At 46.5% G+C, this 23,740-nt stretch overlaps 11 protein-coding genes across 11 annotated transcripts; 5 read left to right on the plus strand and 6 right to left on the minus strand.

Annotated features, from left to right (window-relative positions):
- Positions 1-124: 124 nt before the first annotated feature.
- Positions 125-2,599, plus strand: FSST1_009948 (uncharacterized protein; the record flags this gene model as incomplete). Its single annotated transcript, XM_083226967.1, has 7 exons — positions 125-333; positions 417-1,265; positions 1,322-1,388; positions 1,436-1,625; positions 1,688-1,865; positions 1,915-2,067; positions 2,122-2,599. The coding sequence occupies 7 exons, from the start codon at positions 125-127 to the stop codon at positions 2,597-2,599; spliced, it is 2,124 nt and encodes a 707-aa protein (XP_083085909.1).
- A 126-nt stretch (positions 2,600-2,725) lies between these two features.
- Positions 2,726-4,051, minus strand: FSST1_009949 (CaiB/BaiF CoA transferase family protein; the record flags this gene model as incomplete). The annotated part of the gene is made up of 1 exon (XM_083226968.1): positions 2,726-4,051. One exon carries the CDS (start codon positions 4,049-4,051, stop codon positions 2,726-2,728), a length of 1,326 nt encoding a protein of 441 aa, XP_083085910.1.
- A 598-nt stretch (positions 4,052-4,649) lies between these two features.
- FSST1_009950 (uncharacterized protein) lies at positions 4,650-5,700 on the plus strand (the record flags this gene model as incomplete). Its single annotated transcript, XM_083226969.1, has 4 exons — positions 4,650-4,737; positions 4,791-4,888; positions 4,944-4,968; positions 5,033-5,700. 4 exons carry the CDS (start codon positions 4,650-4,652, stop codon positions 5,698-5,700), a joined length of 879 nt encoding a protein of 292 aa, XP_083085911.1.
- Positions 5,701-6,678: 978 nt separating this feature from the next.
- FSST1_009951 (amidase signature domain-containing protein) lies at positions 6,679-7,435 on the minus strand (the record flags this gene model as incomplete). The annotated part of the gene is made up of 2 exons (XM_083226971.1): positions 6,679-7,085; positions 7,138-7,435. The coding sequence occupies 2 exons, from the start codon at positions 7,433-7,435 to the stop codon at positions 6,679-6,681; spliced, it is 705 nt and encodes a 234-aa protein (XP_083085912.1).
- A 2,047-nt stretch (positions 7,436-9,482) lies between these two features.
- Positions 9,483-11,110, plus strand: FSST1_009952 (exopolygalacturonase; the record flags this gene model as incomplete). Its single annotated transcript, XM_083226972.1, has 6 exons — positions 9,483-10,010; positions 10,068-10,148; positions 10,204-10,363; positions 10,411-10,760; positions 10,812-10,913; positions 10,964-11,110. 6 exons carry the CDS (start codon positions 9,483-9,485, stop codon positions 11,108-11,110), a joined length of 1,368 nt encoding a protein of 455 aa, XP_083085913.1.
- A 102-nt stretch (positions 11,111-11,212) lies between these two features.
- Positions 11,213-12,067, minus strand: FSST1_009953 (Alpha/Beta hydrolase protein; the record flags this gene model as incomplete). Its single annotated transcript, XM_083226973.1, has 1 exon — positions 11,213-12,067. The coding sequence occupies one exon, from the start codon at positions 12,065-12,067 to the stop codon at positions 11,213-11,215; it is 855 nt and encodes a 284-aa protein (XP_083085914.1).
- Positions 12,068-12,581: 514 nt separating this feature from the next.
- FSST1_009954 (transcription factor domain-containing protein) lies at positions 12,582-14,887 on the plus strand (the record flags this gene model as incomplete). The annotated part of the gene is made up of 5 exons (XM_083226974.1): positions 12,582-12,661; positions 12,728-12,847; positions 12,963-13,614; positions 13,667-14,185; positions 14,273-14,887. 5 exons carry the CDS (start codon positions 12,582-12,584, stop codon positions 14,885-14,887), a joined length of 1,986 nt encoding a protein of 661 aa, XP_083085915.1.
- An 86-nt stretch (positions 14,888-14,973) lies between these two features.
- On the minus strand, positions 14,974-16,329 carry FSST1_009955 (ribonuclease E inhibitor RraA/Dimethylmenaquinone methyltransferase; the record flags this gene model as incomplete). The annotated part of the gene is made up of 1 exon (XM_083226975.1): positions 14,974-16,329. The coding sequence occupies one exon, from the start codon at positions 16,327-16,329 to the stop codon at positions 14,974-14,976; it is 1,356 nt and encodes a 451-aa protein (XP_083085916.1).
- An 883-nt stretch (positions 16,330-17,212) lies between these two features.
- Positions 17,213-18,649, minus strand: FSST1_009956 (pyridoxal phosphate-dependent transferase; the record flags this gene model as incomplete). Its single annotated transcript, XM_083226976.1, has 5 exons — positions 17,213-17,274; positions 17,331-17,436; positions 17,490-17,886; positions 17,939-18,429; positions 18,491-18,649. 5 exons carry the CDS (start codon positions 18,647-18,649, stop codon positions 17,213-17,215), a joined length of 1,215 nt encoding a protein of 404 aa, XP_083085917.1.
- Positions 18,650-19,146: 497 nt separating this feature from the next.
- FSST1_009957 (Pyruvate/Phosphoenolpyruvate kinase-like domain-containing protein) lies at positions 19,147-20,006 on the plus strand (the record flags this gene model as incomplete). Its single annotated transcript, XM_083226977.1, has 2 exons — positions 19,147-19,684; positions 19,741-20,006. The coding sequence occupies 2 exons, from the start codon at positions 19,147-19,149 to the stop codon at positions 20,004-20,006; spliced, it is 804 nt and encodes a 267-aa protein (XP_083085918.1).
- A 1,183-nt stretch (positions 20,007-21,189) lies between these two features.
- FSST1_009958 (cytochrome P450) lies at positions 21,190-22,772 on the minus strand (the record flags this gene model as incomplete). Its single annotated transcript, XM_083226978.1, has 8 exons — positions 21,190-21,302; positions 21,360-21,549; positions 21,599-21,757; positions 21,805-21,988; positions 22,039-22,151; positions 22,208-22,367; positions 22,422-22,528; positions 22,587-22,772. 8 exons carry the CDS (start codon positions 22,770-22,772, stop codon positions 21,190-21,192), a joined length of 1,212 nt encoding a protein of 403 aa, XP_083085919.1.
- Between the last annotated feature and the right edge of the window lie 968 nt (positions 22,773-23,740).

The raw sequence follows: 23,740 nt of genomic DNA on the forward strand, positions 1-23,740 counted from the left end.
TGTCCCTCACTTTAAGCCATCAAAGCCGACTAACTGATTGATCACACAACACGTCCCGGTACTTTCGAGACAAGAGAGGCCCACTAGTTTATTCCAAGCTGGGACTTGCGTCGAATCATCTGCCATGTCTCCATCGGGCCAAGAGCCGCGGTCAGTTGAGGTTAATGCTCCCGCGCCTACGAGCACCAACAAACGAGCAAGAGCAAAGCGTGCATGCCGCGAGTGTAATGCCAGAAGGGTTAGATGCAATGTCACAGATAGTCACCCTAACCCCTGTTACAATTGCAAAGCAGCAGGAATTAGTTGTGAAGTGATGCCGTCGCGTCGGGGGAGGTAAGTCTGCCTTTCTATTCTGTGTTGCCCGGTAGTGGGTAAACATACAACCCGTGAAGCCTAATCTGACATGAAATTATAAGGTACAAGAGGAGAAACAAGACACAGAAACAAAGTGATTCGACCAGGTTAGCTGCAGCAAGTCCCACCGTACAAGAACAAGATGAAGCCTCGCCGTCTTCGCCACGTCAAACATCGCTCGCACCCACTATCAATTCAGTCGCTAGTAGCCTTCAAAACAACAATAATGATTCAGACTCTAGAATAACAGCCAGGACTCCATCGCCAGCGACCGACTCTACGGCCCAACCAACCTTGTTTTTCGGCGAGTCCAATTTCCTTACACTGGTCCCAGATGGAGCTTGTTCCAAGGAACAACCCGACATACAGCATGGCCAAAGCAAGCAAAAATCCCGGCTTCTTTTCCCTATAAACCAGACTCCGCAATCTTTGCCTGAAGGAGAATCTCCAGCGAACATTGAGCATCTTAGCGCTGGAACCTCGCGTTATCTACGCGATGAGGGCGCTCTCACCCTGCCGAATCTCCACGCCTGCACTCCGGCTTTACAGGCTTACTTCACCTGGTTTCATCCCTGTTTCCCCATCTTGGATAGAGAAGAATTCACACGCAAAGTCGCCGAATCCCAAGTTTCGTATATTCTACTACAGTCAATGCTCTTTATTGGGGCAACATATTGTGACAATGCCACTATCACCTCCATGGGGTTTAGCGACAGGACAGAAGCCAAATCCCTGCTCTATAGACGAGCCAGACTCCTATTCCATGCCGATTGGGAGAAAGACCAGATTACTCTAATCCAGTCTTTGTTCCTTATGAGCTTCTGGCGAGGAGGTCCTTCCGATGTTCGAGATGTCCGGTATTGGTTGGGTGTGGTTATCGGGATAGCAGAGTCATACGGGCTGCATAGGTCGTCAGTCATAATATGCCAAAGAAGTTGTCCATTGCTCGGAGCTAACGGTTGCCCAGGACAAGATTTGCGACGAGAGACCCCCGAAAAGCACGCATCAGAAAGCGAATCTGGTGGTCAATATATGTGAGCTCGTGTTGCCTTCCAACAATATATCTTTCTAATTGAAGTAGGTCCGGGAACGTCAAGCTTCTGCCTCTTTGGGTCTTCCTAGCAGAATCAGAGATGAGGACTGCGACGTTGAGCCATTAAGCTCATCGGACTTGGAATCCGAAGTTGGGGCACTCGAGCATTCGCCTTTCGGCTCCTGTCAGCAGGAACATGTCACATACGCCGTCAGCATGGTAAACTTGGCACGAATACGTAGGAATCCCGGCAATCTAGGTACAATGTATGGAAGTGAACAGTTGTCTGACAGTCAATAGTCGGTCAAGTTATCGATCTACATTTCGCCCCCGGTAAGCAGGCTTGTACGCCGGAACAACTACGGGAAGTGGACGATACGCTTCAGAAGTGGAAAGCGAGTCTCCCAAAGCAGATGGACCGTGGTGTTGAGGACGGAACTGCTTCGGTGTGGGGCCATCTTTTACATCTGGCATACAAGTAAGTTCTGCTTCAGTCAAGGAAATTGCATCGGCTAACAACAAGAAAGTCATGTGAGGATTCTTATATATCGGCATAAGTTTGTTAAGCAAGATCACAGTGACGACACTGGACACATTGCAGCCACGGCTGCTTCCAAGATCAGCAGAATCGCCGAGGACATGCTTATACAGGGCACGCTCCGCTATGGGCAAATGCATTCGTAAGATTGTTTCTTGATGCTTTTTATATCATGTATCTAACAATCGATTATTAGGATTACAAGTTTATTTGCTGCACTTTGTATTCATGCAATCAGCATCAGACGAAGTAACAACGTGTCACAGCGAATTGCCGAAAGCCGTGCACAGATGTGCCTTCTTGGTCTCCAAGAGATACAAAAGTACTGGAGAATCAACAATAATGTGTTGGACTTATTTCTCCAGTACCTTGATGTGTCCATTGCCCGGCGACTAAAAGGACAGCATCCAGCTCCCGATGTGGTACATGCAACTACGGGCCCAAGCTCGGAAGAACAACAACATGGTAACAATGAGATGAACGTAGGAGAAGTCCCGTTCGACTTTCCTACCCCATTTACACAAGATCAGAGCCGGGCATTTGAGGATCAGTATATCAAAATGCTTTATGGACCCTGGGATGGTGGCGGAGGACCAGATTTTGGGGCTACATTCGACGTGGACAACGACTCATTGCAGTTAGAGAGTTTTAATATTTTAGGTCGATCATTATAGGTACCTATGCAGGAAATAAGAAAGAGAATTAAGAACGATGTATACTCAATAGCTTTGCACAGTATAAAAGCCTGGTTTCCAATAGGAAGCAAGGTTATTCTAACACCGAATACGACAAAGTCTCATTTATAGTTCAAGTCCCTTCATTCCCAGTTCTGCCAGAATTGCCTCATTGTGCTCGCCCAGTGCAGGTACTGCCTCCATCCTGGCCTCAGAAGCATCTGTGATGCCAGGCGGTGTGAGCGCCGGTACACGGCCATTTGGCGTGTCCACTTCAGTCCAACGGCCTCGCGCACGAAGCTGGGGATGATTCCAAACATCCTCCATCGTATTGACTGTTGCATTTGCGATAGAAGCCTTATCCAGCCTTGCAAGGACTTCCGCAGCGCTGTATGACTTAAACCCGTCGCAAATTATCTGTCTGAGTTCATCACGGTTCTGTACTCGTAACGAATTATTCGCGAACCGAGGGTCTTGTCCCAACGCCGAGTCCTGGAGCACATCTCGACAGAAGCTGGCCCACTCCCTTTCGTTCTGAATCCCTAGCATGACTGTTTCTCCATTGCCTGTTTCGAACGGCCCGTAGGGATAGATTGCTGCGTGGGAGGCTCCAGCTCGGCTGGGAGCAGAAGCTCCTTGGTATGCATAATATAGCGGAAAGCTCATCCACTCGACCATACTTTCAAGCATAGAAATATCCAGTCTACAGCCGGTACCTGTCTTCTGTCGCTGCATCAAAGCTGCGAGGATATTGGTATAGGCATACATACCCGCAGAGATATCAGCAATGGAAATTCCGACTTTTGCTGACTCGCTTTCCGTGCCAGTAACAGAAAGAAGCCCAGCCTCGCTCTGTACCAGTAGGTCGTAAGACTTCTTATCTCTGTACGGACCACTGTCTCCAAAACCAGAAATATCGCAGACAATGAGGTTTTGGTTTTTAACTTTAAGATCCTCATAGGATAATCCTAGCCGGGCACTCGCACCCGGAGCCAGATTTTGAACTAGAACATCTGCATGCTCTAAAAGTGCCGAGAGAACCTTCATATGCTTGGTATTCTTTAGGTCGAGGGCCAAGCTCTCCTTGGACCGATTTGCCCACACGAAATGAGACGCCAGTCCGTTTACTCTGGTATCATATGAGCGAGCAAAATCTCCAACTCCAGGACGCTCAATTTTGATGACCCTTGCCCCCAGATCCGCAAGCTGTCGTGTGCAGAACGGGGCTGCAACGGCGTGCTCCAAGGAGACGACCGTGATACCGTCGAGTGGTCTGGGCTTGGGAGTCGCAATTGGCGCGTCCTGTCCTACGCCCCTTTCATTTAGCCTGGCGCACTGCTGAGAAATGGACCGAACAGACTGGCGGATAGGCGCGCTGCTCGTGCGACTGATAATGGATCGACATAGTTTTAGTCGAGGCGTTATTATTCTTCCAAGAATAGGGAAAGCCATCGTAAATTTGTGATAGACAAATAAGAGACGCTGACTGACTCTTAGATATGTAGACAAGAATGTAAGATTACAACATGAATTCTCACCTCTGAGTAACACTTAATGTATCCCTGGTACGGGGATGCAGAACTGCGTCATTGTGTCGGCAACATGCCTAGTTCGCCGACCAAGATCAGCCTGTGGGTTCTCGGCCCAAGATTGATGTGGATACAATACTTGCGACAATCTACCCTAGTGCTTTGGTTACGGGGAGTGGTACAATGCCGAATGAGAAATCGGCTATTAAGTGACCGAACCCCACGATTCAAATCAAGACTAGCCGATCAGTATCCGCGCTAAGTATGCTCTCCATATGTCAGCGACTTCGAATACCCTCTATCTCGGTAAAGGCAATTCATATATGAGACATTAGGAGGATTACTTAACAACATATAGCTTCTTCAAGTTCATGCAATTATCAATTAGTTATGTGACATTGCGGAAATCGATATTCTTATAATTATATCCGTGTAATTATTCATTTGTGGCAATAATTCACCATCGAGCAGACTTCCGTCAGTACCTTTGCTTCTAGTACCTGTGAATACGCCATCTTCAGATGAACACTACACAAATTCAGTACCCTAAATGGCTCGGCGGCTCCGCGTCGTGCATGGCCGTTGCCATGTCACATCCTCTTGACCTAAGTTTGTTTTACGTCTACTCCACTTATTCGATGAGCCGTATTAATAACTTATAGTCAAGGTTCGGATGCAAACCGCAACTTTAAAGAATGGAGTCTGGGGTACGATCCAAGGGATTTTCATCGCCGAAGGTGTCCGCGGTTTTTACAGTGGTGTGCGTACTCGCTCGTGAAAACCTTCAAACTCCTTATTACTAACCTTTGATATAGATCTCCGCCGGACTACTGAGACAGTGTACGTGAATGCATATCAGGACACCTTTTTACCGGTTTACTAACGTCAACGTCAACGTTTATAGTCACTTACGGTTCCACCCGATTCGCCATTTACGAAACCATCAAGGAGACAGCTAGCCAACCTGGTATAAAACCGACAATTTTAGTTCTTGCTCCTGCAGCAGCAATCTCCGGATTGTGCGGTGGCTTTGTTGGGAATTTTGCCGATATTGCTAATGTACGAATGCAAAATGAACAGTCGTTGCCGACTGAACTCCGAAAGAATTATCGCCACGTCTTTGACGCCATATCGGTCCTCGCACGAGAAGAAGGGTGGAGGGGTCTTTTCAAGGGAGTGGGCCCAAACTGTATCCGAGGCGCAGCTATGACGACGAGCCAGTTATCATCCTATGACTTGTTTAAGGATTTACTCATCAGTAAGGTCAAGATGGCCGATGACACAGTTACCCAAGGTGCATCATCAGTTCTAGCGGCCTTGGTGGCTACAACCCTTTGCAACCCCGTGGACGTCATCAAGACCCAAGTAATGGCAACCTCTCAGCCAGGAGTGACTATGGTTTCTATTTCGAAGATGATGACTACCAAGGAAGGTCTTGGTTGGATATGGCGAGGTTGGCTTCCAAGCTTTGTACGTCTTGGTCCACAAACTGTAGCAACTCTTGTACTTTTAGAACAACATCGCTTAGTATATAAGCGATACAGTGAGAGGAAAATAGTAGCAATAGCTTAAAGGGGTAATACAATTGTATTCAAAGTGTATAATTATCAAATTACAATTCCAGGCGATATTTATGTTGTCCTGTATGTCTGATAAGATCTCATGTGTTTAATACAAGGCGGTCTTCAATGTTAGTCATGTGATACTCTTGCTTGGAATTTCTGATCAACTGGCTGCAGTTGAGTTTAAGGATATAAATGTCAAGATCAAAATAAATACATCACTATTATCCACCTCCTTGCTCTAGCATATGTCCCACGTTCCATATCTGGTATACTACCTCTTGTTCACTTCACTCATCTCAATCGAGATATCTCACAATATCGGTTAGCATCCGAAGTGCTAGCATCAACTCTCTTCATTTCTAAAATTATGATAACCACTATAGAAACAATAGAGAACGAGTGTGTGCTTAATAGTGATGATGATATGTAATCCTGAGCTGTCGTGGATTACTATGTAGTCCTGCCAATTGAAGTTTGATTCCCACGTTTGACCAACTTTCAATACCTTTTCGTCTTCATTCAAAGGCCCGATAATCGGCATGCTTACAGGCAACTTGATGCCTGCGTCGGCAATGGGTGGAGGTGCCACGCCGACGGGGATGGCCAAAGCAGGGTGGCCTATAATATTAAACCCACAAGTGTTGATTATCAAGCCAATACTGAGTGCAAGGGACTCCAGTAGACGTGCTTTAATGCCTTGCCTCGGTGCAACCTTGGGGGTTGTAGGCGTAATAAGGACATCAAACTGTTGCAAAACGCTCTCATAGCAGTCGCGCAATTTCCTAACCAGGTTCATTGTCTTTCAGTAAAGACCGGGAAACTTCTCTTCAAGGTAGAGTCCATTGATGATGACATTCTGCTTCGAAGTGAAGAGATCTTGGAATGAGTCCTGAGTCCAGGGGAGTCTCCTCGAATCGAACTGGTAGAGGTAAAGGCCATGTCTTCCATGCTGGCGACCAAGTAAATTCTCAGAACCTACAATGCGTTACTGAATCGACCAGAGATTTGGACGTTCGAGATGATCAGGTATTGAGACAAGCTGAACCTTGGCTCCGAGTGACTCGAATCTTTTGGCGGCTTCCAGTACCATTTCTTTCACCGCTGGTTCCACCAAGCTGTGTTCAAAAGACTCGCTGAGAAGGCCAATTTTGTACCCCTCCAATGGCTTAGGTATGCCTGCCAGGCCTTTCAATGATTTTAGGAAATTATAGCGCCCCGTGGGACCGGCACCCAGAGATCGATTATCTATCCCGTCGTAACCATTGATAACATCCAGCACAAGAGCCGCATTCTCGACTGGCCGAGTTACAGGCCCTGCGTGGTCATTTACAGCGTCTCCACTGAGGATGCCTGTATAAGTCACAAGACCATGAGTAGGCTTGAAGCCAACACCTGACAGATCATTAGCATTTCGATCGACAGGGCAAGCTGTGGAGGAACCTACAACCACACAGCGCAGCAGGGACTCTGATACTTCCACCTTGGTCTGCACCAATGGCCAAGTCCACAAGCTTTCCGGCAACCAGGGCAGCCGCTCCAGACGTGCTGCCACCCGCGGAGTAGCCTTCAGCACGAGGATTGTGGATAGTACCCTGGCCACTCGTGTGAGACGAAGTGGAGTGGCAAAAGTTCTCACACACTGTAGTCCCGACAACATCTCCTCCTTGTTCGAGTACGCGGGTAACACATGTGGCATCCGTGCTGGAAGTCCAAGGAGGAATTGCAGATGTAACGAAAAGCATGGGCACCCCAGCAACGGCGATGTGGTCTTTCAGACATACTAACTTCCCCTAAAGGGGTCCCTTTGCACCATTGATTAAAAGTCGGTGTGCCCATGCTTGCCTAAAAACATTATCCTCGGATGCGGTGCGTCTGAGGTTCTCACGTGGAAATCGCTGCAAGTCTGGTCGTGATTCGTAATCAGGTTGGGAAAGTATGTCTGTTGCACAGTCATGAATTGCGGCCAGTAGGGAGCAGAAGTCGTCCGAGTCTTCCGGCTGTATCTGGACGTGAATCTTAGAAAGCAAGCGCTCCACGCCTCCCTTACGGACAGGGTTGTCACTTTTGAGATACAGTCAACATCAACCAAGTCAAATAGCCAGGGCTCAACATAAGTCAGGCGGGTAGACTTACTCGGAGATTGTACTGACAAGCACTGGCATCTTGTATGGCAGCAGTTGTCTAGTCTGGTTTCTATTATTTTACCCTACGCTAGGCAAATGTCTTTCTGAGATAAGAATGCGTACGTTCTGTTGTTCTCATTTATCCTGGAAGTGAGATCGCTTGAGTGTAGTTTATCAACCTCTTATCGTAGCTTAACCGGTGTTAATCGAAGTAGCCGAAAGAGACTACAGCAGCGTCTTACCCGCAAGTTAATGGCCGAGCCCGAGTGAGAGTTGCAATATCAAGTCTAATAGTTTTACTTGAGTATATGTATCTTCAAATGAATACAATTTTCCAAGACTTTTACACTTTATATTCTCGAATGCATTTTCTTATCTTTCACAAAGTAGTTGCAGATAGTACTGATTTTTTGGCTTAGCTAACCTTCTTTCCATGCAAGTGGGGCTTTCCAGATTATGTGGGTGTCTTAACAGAAGACCTTGAAGTCGCCGTTTTACCGTTATCAAGCAGCCGAAATCTCGATTACGCTAGTCCATGAAACATCATGTGACTACTGACGACCCAGCGATTATGTAATCTCGGCTCTAGCACGGCTTGGTTGTTTCCTGGCGAGCCTTTAGTTTGATCCACCGCGGGTGGACTATTGTTCTGCTGCGGGCAGCCCAACTAAGTATACAATACATATTGATTAAAAAGCTTCAGAAAAACGTGAAAGAGGATAAAGAGTGCTGTTCTATGTATTGTCAGGATAACTTGCCAAGTGAGATGAGCGCCTGCAATAGTACCCCCAAAGAAACGCGTCAAGCTTGAGCAAAGAGACCCCGCGGATTTTACTGTAGGGTAGAAGATAGCAATAGGAAGAAGTGGAAAGATTCATCTGCCAATTGTATGCATATACAAAAATTGGAAAGGATCCTTAAGACGACGTATTCCGGAGCATTGTTAAAATTACCGGAGTAATTTGGCTGGGGCTTTTGTCGGGAGAGATTGTCCCCACGGCAGGGCAATAATGCTGAGGATCTGTCAACGCTCCGAAGAAACATCAGGGATTACGTTTACCCTGCAATATGGACACCACCACGCATGTGATCGCTGGTACATACATAAACCTGACATCCTTGAAGAAAGCAGATTTATCGATTCAGCTATTTGATTTGTCTTTTATAACCCCTACTTTTCATTTAGAGGCGACATCGTGGCCTGTATTCAAGGCCAACAATTGCAATTCTCTCATTCGTTAACATTTCTAAGCAATCAGCCCTCAGCATGTGAAAGAATTGAGGAGAGGTGACGCATGACAAGCCGGCAAACCGGCTCAAGAAGTTATGGGGAAAGATTGGGGGTTTGGGGGAATTTGCAGGCATTGAAGAGAGAAATGAAGAGGAGTGAGTTAATTCTGTGGATCTTCAAATTGAGGGCCAACATCCGATTGGTCACCCCGCGTTTAGTCTGCAAAAGATGATTCTGGGGTAAGTCATGGAGTTCTATGGCTGACTGAGGAAGATTGACAAATTTAGCCGGAACATTATGCACCTATATTCCACCTATAGGATTAATGCAATCTTATTTAACTTTCTATCACGTAGAAATCCTAGATATACTTAAGCCGCCAACACGAAGGATGAATAAACTTGACCAGTCGACATCACCTTCATCTTGCCCAAAATGTACATGAGCAAGTTCCTCTCGGCTGCCGCTCTTTGCGCGCTGGTGACATCGGTAGCTGGCGACCCCAAGCCCTCTCACGACCTACCCAAGAGGCCTCATGTTGTAGCTGCACCCTATGGCACAGGCAAAGCCTTCCCACACTCTCCTCCACGAAACAGCAAGGACTTTTGCTACGTGAAGCCCACCAAGGGAAAGAAGAGGGACGATGCTCCTCGCATCCTGAAGGCCTTCAAGAAGTGCAACAAGGGAGGAACGATTGTGCTTGACAAGAACTACACCATCGCTTCGCCACTGGACTTGACATGGCTTTCTCATGTTGATGTCGTGATTACCGGAGAGGTCCACTTCAAGTCCGACCCTTACTACTGGGCAGAGAATAGCTTCAAATATGACTTCCAGAACATGTCGTCTTTCTGGAAGATCGGTGGCAAGGATATCCACATTTACGGTGATTTGAGCAACGAACAGTCTGTGCTTGATGGTCATGGCCAAGCCTACTGGGAGGAAGCGGCAACCAACAAGACTGTAAGTGTCAACAGAATGCCAAGTTGTGGAATGAGACTAACAGAAGATGTCTGGTAGTTGATGAGGCCTATTCTCTTGACAATTGAAGATGCTCACGGACTAACCATGTCAAACTTGAGAATGCGAAACTCACCTAACGTAAGTTCAGTGTCAATTGGAACTAGAATGAAACCAGCTTGCTTACTTGTATTAGTGGTTCAACATTATCATCAATAGTACCGACGTGCTTATCAGCGATCTCGACCTACGAGCCAAGAGCCTCAACGGTGTCAAGATTGCCAACTCTGATGGCTGGGACACCTACCGTTCCGACCGAGTTGTGATCCAGGACTCGTACATTGATAACACCGATGGTAAGCTTCATGACAATCACTCGGTTGACCTCAACTGACGACAGCAGACTGCGTATCTTTTAAACCCAACAGTACCAACACAGTCGTCCAGAACCTCGTCTGTAATGGCTCTCATGGTATCAGCGTCGGCTCCCTGGGCCAGTACAAGGGCAAAGTCGATATTGTGGAGAACTTGTACATCTACAACATCTCCATGTCAAATGCCAGCGACGGTGCTAGAATCAAGGTGTGGCCTGGCGTTGAAACCCTATTCCAGAGCAACCTCAACGGTGGTGGTGGCCTTGGACGTGTGAGAAACGTCACTTATGATGGTTTTCATCACGAGAATAACGATAATGCCATCACCATCACTCAATGCTATGGCCAGAAGAACCAGACTCTTTGCAACCAGTTCCCGGTATGTTTCCCATATCAATACGATTGAACTGATACTAACCGAAATTTCAAGGCCAACCTGACCATTGAGGATATCACCATGAAAAACTTCTGGGGTACGGTTTCAAAGAAGTTCGATCCTCGAGCTGGATCACTTGTCTGCAGCGCACCTGACGTAAGTTACATACATGATATTGACTCCAACCCGGCTAACATCTTCGAAAGCGATGCAGTAACATTGTGGCCGAGAACATTACAGTGGGTGTGCCTAGCAAGAAGCCACCCGTCTACGATTGTAGCAACGTTGACCCCGATACTTTGGACATCACCTGCCGGGATCCCACTACAGACCGAGACACGACCAACGGTTAAGCAAGTGGCTCAACTATTTGTTGCAAAATATAATAGTAAATGGGGAATTAATCATACTTATAATTAAATTGTTAATTCAGTTAGCTGTCTTAGCTATTTCATTCATGCTTGAGCTGTATTTCGCACTCTTATGGCCTGTTCAGCTCGACCTAGAAACTGTGCGATTCGCTCCCACATTGCTACAGGATTCGAATACATGACAAAGTGACCACTATGAGGAATCTCGGCTAGTTCCACTCCGGCTTTTACCAACCGTGGCAGGTACGTCAACGAAGAATATTGCTCTCCAAACATGTACATCCTAGGAAATCCGAAACCTTCAAAAGCTTCCAATAAGTTCCCATTATCGGTGCAATCGACCATTGACTCAAAGATAGGCCGAATCACCGCGGCTTGCACTTTTCCTCGTAATGAAGCAGCATAGACTCCATTGCTGTATAGCAAAGAAGCGCGTGTTCGCTTGATGAACTCGTCCATAAAGACATCTGGGTCGTCTGATGAAAAGTCTACAATCTGTCGACTTAAGAAGCAATCTTCTGGTGCCAAGTTGCCTTTGATGTTGATGAAGCTCAGCACTGAAGATGGCTGGCTTTGGGCCAGAAGGTTTGACACAAGACCACCCATTGAATGCCCAACAAGGTGATAATGAGTAATGTTGAGGTGGTCTAGGACTTTCTCGGCGATCGAAACAAGGAAAGGCATCGACAGTTTTGATGGATCAGATATAGTCGATTCTCCACTGCCAGGGGCATCGTAGGCTATGAAAGGCCGGCCAACAAAGAGAGGATTGAGAACAATGTCGACATAGTCTTCTTTTGTGCCGCCGAAGCCATGCAAGAAAAATATTGGAGCGAGAGGCCCATGAGAACGGACGATGGACACGTTGACCAATACGTTGTCGATCCGAATCTCAATGGATTCTGACACAACCTGAGGTGAGGAGGTTGTTCGTGCCATATTGAGGGTGGTGTATCCGGCAATTGGAGATAAAAGGAAGTTAATGCGTTGATCCAATGCAGTTTGATAATGTGTAATAAAAGATTGCCTTGAACCTTCACGCCCAAATGCATTTATACTTTGTAGATATTCCGCTTATAAATTTGAGTAAAAGGCTCCACTTCGGCAAGAAAATCTTTCGCCGGGAGGATGAAGACTCGACACTTTATTTAGCTTCTTACTACCTAGCTCTGGGCAGTATCCGTTTCTTGAGCAAGAAAGAATTTGATAAAAGAGAGCTATTCTATTTCAATGTAGAAAAAAGTCATGATAAGCTGTCATTCAACTTTCTCTTACTCACAGAACGAGGCTTGGGGATGATGGCTGAACAAGGCGTCATCGGCGTCATCGTCAATTGGGTTAGATGAGTTAAAGTAGCGGCGAGTTTAATCATTCCCCGACAACGTAGATCCCACCGTCTTTTTTTTTTTCGTGTCTGCCATTCAGTCCATCAATCTTTTGCTTGTCTCACAAAATGTCGTCTTCTACCAGCCACACTAACAGACGTCAACGTCATTCCAATGCGTCCAACTTACCCCGGCAGAAATCAGTCGCGTAAGATGAGCTCGGCCACAAACAACTTGATTCTAGCTAATTCGTGTCTGTCATCCCCACGTGCAGATGTCGCACTTGTCACTCTAAGAAGATTAAATGCTCGGGAGGTAAACCATGTAATAATTGTACCCGGGCATCCGAATGCGTCTATCCGACGCGAGATCGCCAGGTCAAGGTACATCAAAGGTAATATCCCTCTTGATAACCTCCCATATACATACCTTTCTCTATCAATTCGAGTCTACTTCTGTTTCATTCATCATATAATTATTCTTATAACCTTGAAACTCACATAAGTTAGTCTCATTGATCACCTACGTCAAGAAAATGAAGAATTGCGTGCCCAGACCCGATCCTCGTCACCACAAACCAGAAACGCAGACCCTCTCTGGCAACCTACTCCGACATCTAATAACCAAGAAGATGCTGCCGAAGCACAAATACTGGAAGAAATCGACTGGTTTGCTCACACTAGAACATCTGACACGCCCATCTGGATTGGCGAGATTTCCGATGCGGCGTTTGCGACGCGCTTCCGCCAATTTGCCCTCTCATCCGAAACGCCAAGTCACATCCCTCGCACACAGTTCGCTTCCGACGATGCTCTACGTCTCTTGGCGACTACCAATCCAGCCTGGCCGACGCCGACGCGCGCCAAGCTTTTAGTCCAGACAGCACTGCAGTTCCTCCGACATAACTATCATATAGTCCGGCGCAGCGATATACTCTCAGGGTTGAATAACTTCTACTCAGATCCCAATACTCCTGGGGCCAGCCCCCTTGCAAAAGCCAAGATATGGGCTCTGTTTGCACTTGGTGAACTACGTTCAAGTAAATGTTTGAGTTCTGGCAATAGTCTTCCCGGCTTGGCCTACTTTGCCGTGGCTAGCGATACAATTCGTATGATCAGTGAAAGACCACAGCTCGACATCATTGAGACGACGTTACTTCTGGTGAGTTCTCTCAAGATTCATCTTCTCTGCTCATGACTGACTGACAGCAAAGACTGTGTATTCGCTCGAAGCTAACCGGCGACATTCTGCGTCAACGTTTATAAGCTCAGCCATGCGCCTTGCAACCGTGATGGGCCTGCAGCTCAACATCGGTGACGCCTATCTTCCAGATCTCCAGCTTAGGGAACACCGTATCCGAGTGTGGTGGTCAGTCTATGTACTCGATCGTTTGCTATCCTGCAAGATTGGGCTACCGCTACTTATATCGGACGACGATATCTCGGTTCGTCCACCCTCCAATAGCCCTGATCTTACCTCGGAAGACTTTGGCGACCACTCTCATATCTTAGCTGTTGTACGCCTTGCCAAGATCGCAGGGAATATCTCCAGATCTCTCTATGTCAGGACGCCTCGGCAAGGTACATTCCTTCAGAGAGTGGCAAGCATTCGAGAGGAGCTCGATCAATGGAAGGAGGAATTGCCTGAGCAGATGAAGCTTGAGTTCAATCGTAGTGATGAGAGCTCAAACCAATCATCTAGCATTTCTAGACTGAAAGTGTCGTTCAATCAGGTAAGCCTTTGATAACTTCTCATGTACTATTTTAGTGGCTACGGATGTAAGACTTAATGACACAAGAACACTTACTAATCCTTGTAGTTGTTCATTGTAGCGTCAAGGCCTGTGCTTTTGTTCTACTTCCGCCGACAAGTCCAAGTCACTACAGGATCCAGATATAACACTCTTCCAGATGCAGCTCGTGATGTAGCAGATGCGTGCGTCAAAACTGCTCGAGAGTCTTATCAGTTGCTGTTACAGTGCTGGATCAACGGCGAGTTCCATGTCTTTGACTACTCTTACGTGCAACACCTTTTCTCAGTCGCCGTGATCCTTGCAATATCTAGTAATCTTGGGCGGGATACCTCAACGAACGACAGAGACGAGTTCAACATTGCAGCAGGCTTTCTACAGCAGCTAGAACAAAATGGAAATCCTGCAGCAATGGAGTTCTACTCTCATATCAAGGAGATACAGATAACTTTAGAGACATGCCGCCCAACTTCTCATCAGCCAAATGCTCTGCATACATCTGAAGACCATGGCTCGACAGAAACCTTTCATTCAGTAATGATCACCCAACCATCGGGAGTGGCTGACGCACAGGACACGGAGAATTGCATGGATGCTGCCCAGGGTTCACCACTCAACCTTTCATTTTTAGATAATTGGATCTACGACAATGCGCTTCAACAAATATGCTGGCAAGATGAATAATATAGAATTGATCAATTCATGCTTTTAATTTTCATTGACTATAGACTACAGAGTTGGGAAACTCCCTGCTTACTAACTCTGAATATCTATTCTCGACGTTGTAGGGTGTGATAGCTAAGCTTCTCTCTTGCTTCAGCGATCGTGGACCCCTTAGATATCATATCCCGAATACCTTGTTCACTCTTCTCGATAGTCTTAGTCAGTTCAGCGACCTCACGAGCCCTGTCTCGCGGTACAATTACAACACCATTTGCATCCGCTACTACAATGTCTCTTGTGTTGACACGAACTTTACCCACGCCGATCGACTCATTAATACCACCGACTTGGACTCGATCCTTGCCTGTGCGCATCCAGTGTCCAGACGTGAAAACTGGGTAGTTGTCGCTTATAGCACGATCAACATCACGGCACACACCGTCGATGACGGTTCCCGCAATGCCACGTAGACCGGCGTACTCAGTCATGATATCTCCCCAAACAGTACAGTCTGTACGACCACTGTTGTCAATTACCACAAAGTCGCCAATGGCCACATCGTCGATGAAGTCACCCACGCTACCAGGAGGGTTACTGGCAGGTACATAACGAACTGTAAAAGCCGGTCCAACAACGGTCTTCTTGTAATTGGTAAGAGGCATGATGTTGAATGCTTGTCCGGGAATACCCAACTTGTCAAGGGCGTCTGAAACCCCTGGGGTGTCTGAATCGGCGAATAGGGCAACCAGTTCTTGGTCTTCGGGAGTAGCCTCTTTAGGGTTGCGAGGCTTATCAGATGTGGGGGTAGCAGATGCAATGGCTTCAAATTGCTTGTCGTGCATGACCTCTGCCACAGGGCGACCCCTTCGAACTTCTTGAACCATGTCGTTCTGGCGATGATCGATGCGCTCGCCTAGTTCCAGGACCTCTTCGATACGATCAGCTGGAATGAAAACGGTCCCGCAATTGTCTGCAACGACATAGTCGTTCTCGTCCACCTTGACACCTCGCATCTCTACCTGCACACCAGAATTGATCTGAACCAATCTGTTGCGCGCGCTGATCATAGTCACACCGCGACCAAAGACAGGATAACCGATGTCTCGACTTCCATCAATATCGCGACTCATACCATCGATGATGGATCCACGGATGTGCTTGGCCTTGGCGGCATTGGCAATGATGTCGCCCCAGGAAGAGATCCCTTCGACACCACCAGCGATAACAAGAACTCGGTCGCTTGTTGTTACAGCGTCTATCACGGGTGTGATCAGATGTGTTGTGGCTGGAGCATTCTCTTTCTTGAGCCCCAATTGGATTGTGCTGGCACGGCCAACGATCTTGGGACAATCCCAAAGAGGTCGAAGGCCATATGTAGCACCTTTGAGACCGAGGAAATCCAAGGCGTCAGATACTGTATTGGTATCCAGCGCCGAAAGTCGATCGAGTATGGTGCTTGACATCTTGATAGACTAAAATAGTTGTTGTTAGAAGAGAATATGGGAGTCTTGAATTGAATACTGGAGAACAATCATATACCACTACTACATGTTTACTGTGAACCTTTTATCGTAGATATGAGTTGGTCGTCTATGCCGGTTAATGATGCTGATGCCGATTGTGCTTACACAATGCCGAGTCCATGGCGGTCAAATCGGATGATGCCGATTGGATCGGCGTTAAATTTCTTCGCCGTGTAGTTCCACAACGGCGTCCAAGCTTCCCTGTAGTCAACCATCTGTGGGGATATTCCATACTGAGTTTGTGTCAATGAACCATTCCCACGAGTGTTAATTCTTTGTCATGATTGAAGACGGCTTTGAGTGTATTATCACCTACAGTTGTGAGTTCTCAGCATTAAGAGAGGCCTAATAGGTCGTCAAATCGATAAATTTACCAATTTAAGTACATTGCAGCTCACCCTCCAGCACGCTATTCACGACCTCAAGTATCACAAATCAGACATGGAATTCTCCACCAATAGGAAATACATAAACAGTCGGCAAGCTTGACCTGAATCGATAACTTCAGATTACAGCATGAAAAAGACAAGGTAAGTGCTTCTCAATGGTGATATGCACAATGGATGTAACGAGGTATTTCGTTGATCTCGAGTGAAACATCTACAACTTATTGCTATAGGATCAATAATAGATGAACGTTTGTTGAAAACCTGGAGGAAATTGAGAAGGCTTTGGATCGAGCGTAAGAGATCAGAAAAAACATAGGATCAATAAAGAAACTTTTATAAAGCTAAGAGTACAATTGTCTTATCCCATCACCTTCAAGTCCTTTAGAAACATACGTTACCCTTTTATCTAAAGTTCAGCATGTTGACTCCTTAGGCTAATTCTTGCCTAGCACAGCAAGTAGAGCCTCCGCAACATAATCTACATTGCCACTTGTCACTGTAAAAAGTTATTAGTCCAAGGAATTTTGTAAAAGACGAGAAGTTATCACTCACATCCGGTCACGGACAACCTCCCAGAGGGAAGAAGGTAGACGTGATGGTCCGTTCTGAGTTTATCGACTTGTGCGCGAGCAAGTCCCGTCATAGAAAACATGCCGATCTGTGAACATCGTTAGCAAAATCCCAAGTGGTTTCTGTTGTATGTTTACTCACATCGGTAAGCAGATAGTCCCATGATCCCTTGACTTCTCGGCGTTGCAATCCCTGATACAAAGCTTTGCGCATGCCTTTCATGCGTTCACTCATGGTCACCAGATCCCGTAGCCATTGCTCGTAAAGATTCGGATTACTCAAAATCTCGGCTACTATCCTTGCACCGTAGGAGGGACAAGACGTAATCTCAGCTCGTGACAGTTGAGTTAGCAACGGTGTGATCTTTGCGGCAGTCTTGGTTTCGAGTGCTACGACGTGAAGAACCCCGATGCGCTCCCCATACAAGCCAAAGTTCTTTGAGAAGGACTGCGCCACTGCGAATTCTAGGTCTGATCTGTCATAGAAGTGAGTTATTGCGGAAGCGTCTTGAACAAGATCGCCAGACGCAAAGCCTTGACTACAAGATGGTCAAATTGAGAACATTATCCGTTGATAGAAAGGGAACTCACTAGGCGATATCAAAGACCGCGAATAAACCCAACTCCTTACAGATCTCTGCAACGATCTTCCATTGCTCAGTTGTAAGGTCTGCTCCCGTAGGATTGTGAGCGCATGCATGTAGAATGATGATGTCCCCAGCACGCGCATCCCTACGCAAAGTTTCTTTCATCGCCTCAAAATCCACCCTATGTTGTACCGCATCATAGTACGGGTAGAACCGCTGTTGAATTTGAGGGCCGGCAAGTTTCCATATTTCCGTGTGGTTGATCCAACTTGGGTTGGAGATCCAGACTGTTTTAGGCCCGAGTTTGTTTGCGAGAAACTGTGCAGCGATATGGTTCGCGCCTGTACCTGAAACTGTCTGGATCGACGCAACGCGCTTCAGGTCTCGGGTTGTGCCAAATAGAAGCTTTTGGGAACCAAGAAGTAACCCTGGATGACCAGCAAGAGGGAGATGCTCATGGTCGAGACTTGGATTCCCATGTATTCGCTCTTTAGCCTGTAGGAAGTTGTCAGTTTGTATTCGAGACATTATTTAACTTAATTTCGTTTTGCATTACCTGCGCGACAGATAGAAGTATCCATGGTTTAGCGTTATCATCGCGATAGAACCCTGGACACAAGTCGACCTTATGCTCGTTCGTATCCGCTTTGAAGTCTGCTACCAGAGCAAAGGCCGCGTCCGGCTGGGTAGGTGGAATGTCGGTAAGGAATGACATCGTTTCTGCTGGCTGTTTCTTTTTTCCGCAGTTAGAGGAAGGGTTTCTATCGAGAGCAAAGTAAGTAAAGGTAATTTCATCGGGTGCCATGATGACTTATACAATGACTTTGGGGATGATAGAGAAACCCGACATCGGCCTTTCCGGCAAGACGTACGGACGCCGGTTGACGACTCGGGAATAAAAATGTCGCCGATTGAGAGGCCAAGTCATTGGAGGCTTCCAGATCAAAAAACCAAACTCTACCTAGATCAAAGTGGGCCAATCGCCAGGCTAATATTTCCGCTTCACTGGAGGTATACGTACTTGGTCGGCCATCAGGACGTACGCCGAGTTGTCGTGTTTATGGTACATACTATCTGAATTTGGTCATGTATAATTTTACTACAGACTCTACACATTACAAGTAACCCTCTCGTCTTCACGTATTATCAACAGTCCGTCACTCTCACTCTGTACCTTGTCATCATCAATCTTGCTATGCAACATCCCGCACCATGTCGCATGCCTCAGCTCATACAACCACCGTTAAGAACCCGCGGTTACGTCTCCTCAACGCTCTTCGCGCTGAGTCGGGACCAATAATGACCTTTTTAGGTCTGCCGTCCGTTCGAACAGCTCAACTGGTAGCATCTACTGGCGTAGACGCTGTGATTATTGACTGCGAGCATGGACATATCAGCGACGATTCTATGCACGATGCAGTTACCGCCATCTCATCTCAGGGCATTTCTCCACTTGTTCGTGTTAGAATGACCCATGCAGATTTGATCAAGCGCGCGTTAGATGCTGGTGCTCATGGCATTATTATACCCATGATTAATACGGCTGAAGACGCTAGGAATGTGGTTCAATACGCCAAGTTTCCCCCTCAAGGTCTAAGAGGGCAAGGCTCAGCGTTTCCTGGTTTTGCGTTCGGGGTTGATATCCCAACGTATATGGCCACAGCTAATGAGACCATTATTACTTGTCTGCAAATTGAATCCAAGTCGGGTGTTGAAAATGTTGATGCTATATGCGCCGTGCCTGGTGTTGGTAAGTCATTTGATTCGCTAATCAACTATCGAATCCGGTGTCTAACATCAATATAGATATGCTCTTCATAGGTCCCAACGACCTTGCTCTTTCAATTCTGGGCTACGTCCCTGCAAAAGGCGATGAGCCTGAGTTTGTCAACGCAATCGAGAAGATCGTGGCAGCTGCTAGGAAGCATGGCAAATGGGTTGGCCGCTTGTCGAACGATGGGACTTTGGCTAAGAAGCATCTGGACATATTCGACACTGTGGCTCTAAGCTATGATGTGCGGGCCATTCAGAATTGGTATTTGTCGGAGCTGCAAATTGCACGGTCTTCCTAGGTTCGAGAAGAACTGCGCCACTGCGAGCTCTAGGTCTTATCTGTTATAAAAGCGAGTTATTGCAGAACCGTCTTGGACAAGATCGCCAGATATAGAGCTTTAACTGCAAGATAGTTAAACTAGATCTTAGCCAGGGAGCTTTACAGGACAAAAAGTCAAACCTAATCTGGGCTATCGGCGATTTCGACCTAAGCGACAGCTTCAACTGGGGCCTAGGCAGCATTCTAGTCAGTAAATCGCAAAACGGGGCCAGGGGTCCCTCGACAATGATAAGGAGTGGCGCACCGAATCATTTTTGGGTGAGTGAGGACCAGACATACCTTCAGGGAAAATTGACGGCACTAACAACCAGAGTTTATTGACACGACGAAAGGAGTTTGTGGCTGACTTGCCACTCAAGTACTTCCAGCCTCTGACCCACGCATTGCTCCTTTAATCGTCGATTTCCAAAGGGATGTTTATAGCCAACTCCACAAGCAAAAGTAATGCCTCGATTTGTTATCTGAGGATCAGTGGTGGCGTTTGTGCGGTAGCAAGTCAGGAGGCAGGATCGCCAAATTTATGTTAATGCTATTCAGGCGGCTTGTTTAATGTAAATCATCACATAAACTAATGTTGTTCAGTTTTTGGAAGTAATCAAAATAGAAGCATTGTATTAGAAGTAACATACTTAGAGCCAAAGACAAATAGAAGTAATCAGGTCGTAAGGCATTATTTATCCGGCGTAGAGAGAGCAACTGATTGCATGGAGACCTAACTCGAGGCACACACATTGACACTGTCTTGTTCAAAAGATATGCTAGATACATACTTTAATCCCATAATTTACGGGTTTTCAGACGATGTTCATGCTTGTAAAATGCTAAGAGCTCACGGAGACGATTTGTCCTCCCACTACAGCAGCCCACGAACGACTCAATTGTCTTCGGCTCACGACCGATTCATGAGGGCTCCTTAACCACTTTTATAGCCCGTGATAGCCGTATTAGCCGTGTGAACTGTCACCACTGTTGTACACGGCTTGTTTAGAATTACTCCATTCTTCAAGGTTGTTGACCTTATGATACCTCGATTCATATGCTACAAATGAACCATCATATCGAATTTAGTCAATCATTCATTGCCCAAGCAACGGCGAGGCGCCAGCAACTAATCCAATCCGTGCAGCACAGGCTATATTAGATTAGAATGTTACTGGAAGATCAACAACACCAACGTCCTTGCTCAGTGGAGAGTAGTTCACTTCTGAAAGTGGGATCGCAACTTTCAAATTTGGAAACTTTTGGTAAAGGGTGGCTAGTAATGATGAGAAACGTTCCACCTTGAGATACTGGGCATGATTTGATTACGTACCGAACACGGTTGTGAGCTCAGCCTTAGCAAGATGCTCCGCAATGCATCGATGATCGCCAAAGCCAAAGCCAAGAGGTTCTTGAGCTGGCCATTTGCGGTGAATGTTGAACTGATCGGGATTTTCGAAGATATCCTCATCTCGGTTGGCTGACTGGTTTGAAGCAATGATGCCATCGTTTGCCTTGATCAACTAGTGGAACGGTCAATGTCTGAACATTTCAAAAGCTTCTAGCCTTTACCTTTCCGCCAATATGAACATCCTCCTTGGCAGTTCGTTTAATAGCGAGCGCAGATGCAGTATGGTAACGACAAAGCTCTTCAACGAATTTCGGTGCGAGTGAAGGATCGGATTTCAACTGAAAGAGCTGGTCTGGGTGTTGGGCCAGGGTAACGACTCCCTAAGCCTATTAGTAATGTACCGCGACAGGGAAACATCTTCACCCACTAATGCGATCATATTGACCATGGTGGCATTGCCTGCAACAAGAAGCAAAAAGGCGATCTGTACTGCGTCAGACTTCTCTATATTACCAGGCTTGACCTGTTCGTAGCAGAGCTTGCTGATGAGGTCGTTCTGAGGCTCTTGTAGTCGCTTCTCCACCAAATTGCCGAGGTAATCAAGTAGACCTCTACTTCTTGTTAGAATCGAATCCATGAACTTCGTCCATATAATGCCCACCGGTTAGCATCCGACGCTTCTCGGGCCGTAGAACTACCGTTTGTTCGAACGGCATTCTGGTTTGTAAGATACTCAAGGTCTTCGAAGGGTACTCCAAGAATAGTGTAAATGATCTTGTGTTTGTCAGTCACAACCTGGAACATTCTCAAGCGGGTGGCCTAGGACCTACATATGAGGGTACTGGGAGCGCGAATTCCTTCACCAGGTCGACTGGGCCATTGACACAGCCCTTACTTTCCATTTTAGCCAGAAGTTCATCCACTACCTTTTGCATATATAGTTGAAGACCTTCAACAGCTTCAGCTGTGAAAAGTGGTTCCACCATACTCCTTGCATAAGAATAAGCTTAAGCGATATGAGTTTCGATCCACGGTGCAACATACCGTTGATGCATGTGATCCGGCGGATCCATATCCACGAAGGTGGGCTTTGCTTTAGCGGCTTGTTTCCCCCCTGGCCCCAATTCCGGAAACCCAGTACGTGTACGAACCTAAGTACAAATTTGATTAATGACATGCCCCATCACGCGATGCCTCGGAATTTCCCACCTTGGACAGCTTATCAGATGTAGCGACAAAAGTGACATCTTTATGTTTGGTTATCAGCCATGCAAGGCTGCCATCGAAGAGCTTCACCTGAGAGACGGGATTCGTGGTGCGAAGCTGGGCAAACTCTGCAGGCGGTTCAGAGCCTGAGGCGCGCTGGAAAGGGAACATTGGCGGATCGGAAGACATTGTGGCGGTAATTCGATAGAATAATCTTGTTTTCTTGGTGAAAATTAGGCTCCAAAGAGAAAGCGTTTAGCAAGATTGGACGTTGGTAGTATAATCTTGCAATGATTAAATTTCCCTGGCATCGGGACATAAAGATGCGGATTACATTTTGGTCTTATATGGACCAGCTGGTATAACACCTGAAATATGACTGTAATTCACTTCTACCGATTGGTCAATTAGCTAAGCTGTAGAGCCATATCAATGGCTTGCCCCCAAACATTCTAACGAATTAATTCATCCTTCCGGTTAATCCGGCGGCATACATGCTGGAACATTAGTAGCTAATATCTCATGTGACAATGTCATGGAGGGTGCGGGCATTACAAATGATGACTCCAGATCGTATGATAATTCAAGGGTTGTACTCGTCATAACACCGGGCGGCAGACCGAGACAAAGCGAATACACTTTCGGGCTGCTTACATGGCATTCCTGGCTAGATCACGATCTGATCATCTGACATTGCTGGCCAAGACGTATGTTTTCAAGGACAGCGCCGTCGCCGCGGAAATGCAGATATCTCAGGACATTTTCGGACGCGATGGTGATGCCATATGACATTATATGGCGCATCACCAAGAACGTCCTTCCTCAAACTTCCGCGGCAGAACCTTAACTATTGGAAATAGCGAAAGTCTAGAATACATGTCCTTCCGCCATCGGGTGTAAAGTAAATAGTTTAGGATACCGACTAAGCTCTTAGGTTTTAGTCATACAAATATGTGCCTTGTGTTCAGAATAGGGGCGGTCAATTTGACGATATTGATTTAGGACGCCGTTAGAGCTATGCCTAATAGATTTCTGTAGAATAGCGTAGTCTAAGAAAATAACTTGTAATAGCATTGCTATTGTTGATGCAAACACGAGCAAGGATTGATATGCCTGTATAACCATTATATGCGAAACGGTAGAATTTAATTTTATAT

The sequence above is a fragment of the Fusarium sambucinum genome, chromosome II, assembly GCF_050947815.1.
Source record: "Fusarium sambucinum isolate potato_lamoka chromosome II, whole genome shotgun sequence".
In the NCBI taxonomy this organism is placed as follows: Eukaryota; Fungi; Ascomycota; class Sordariomycetes; order Hypocreales; family Nectriaceae; genus Fusarium; species Fusarium sambucinum.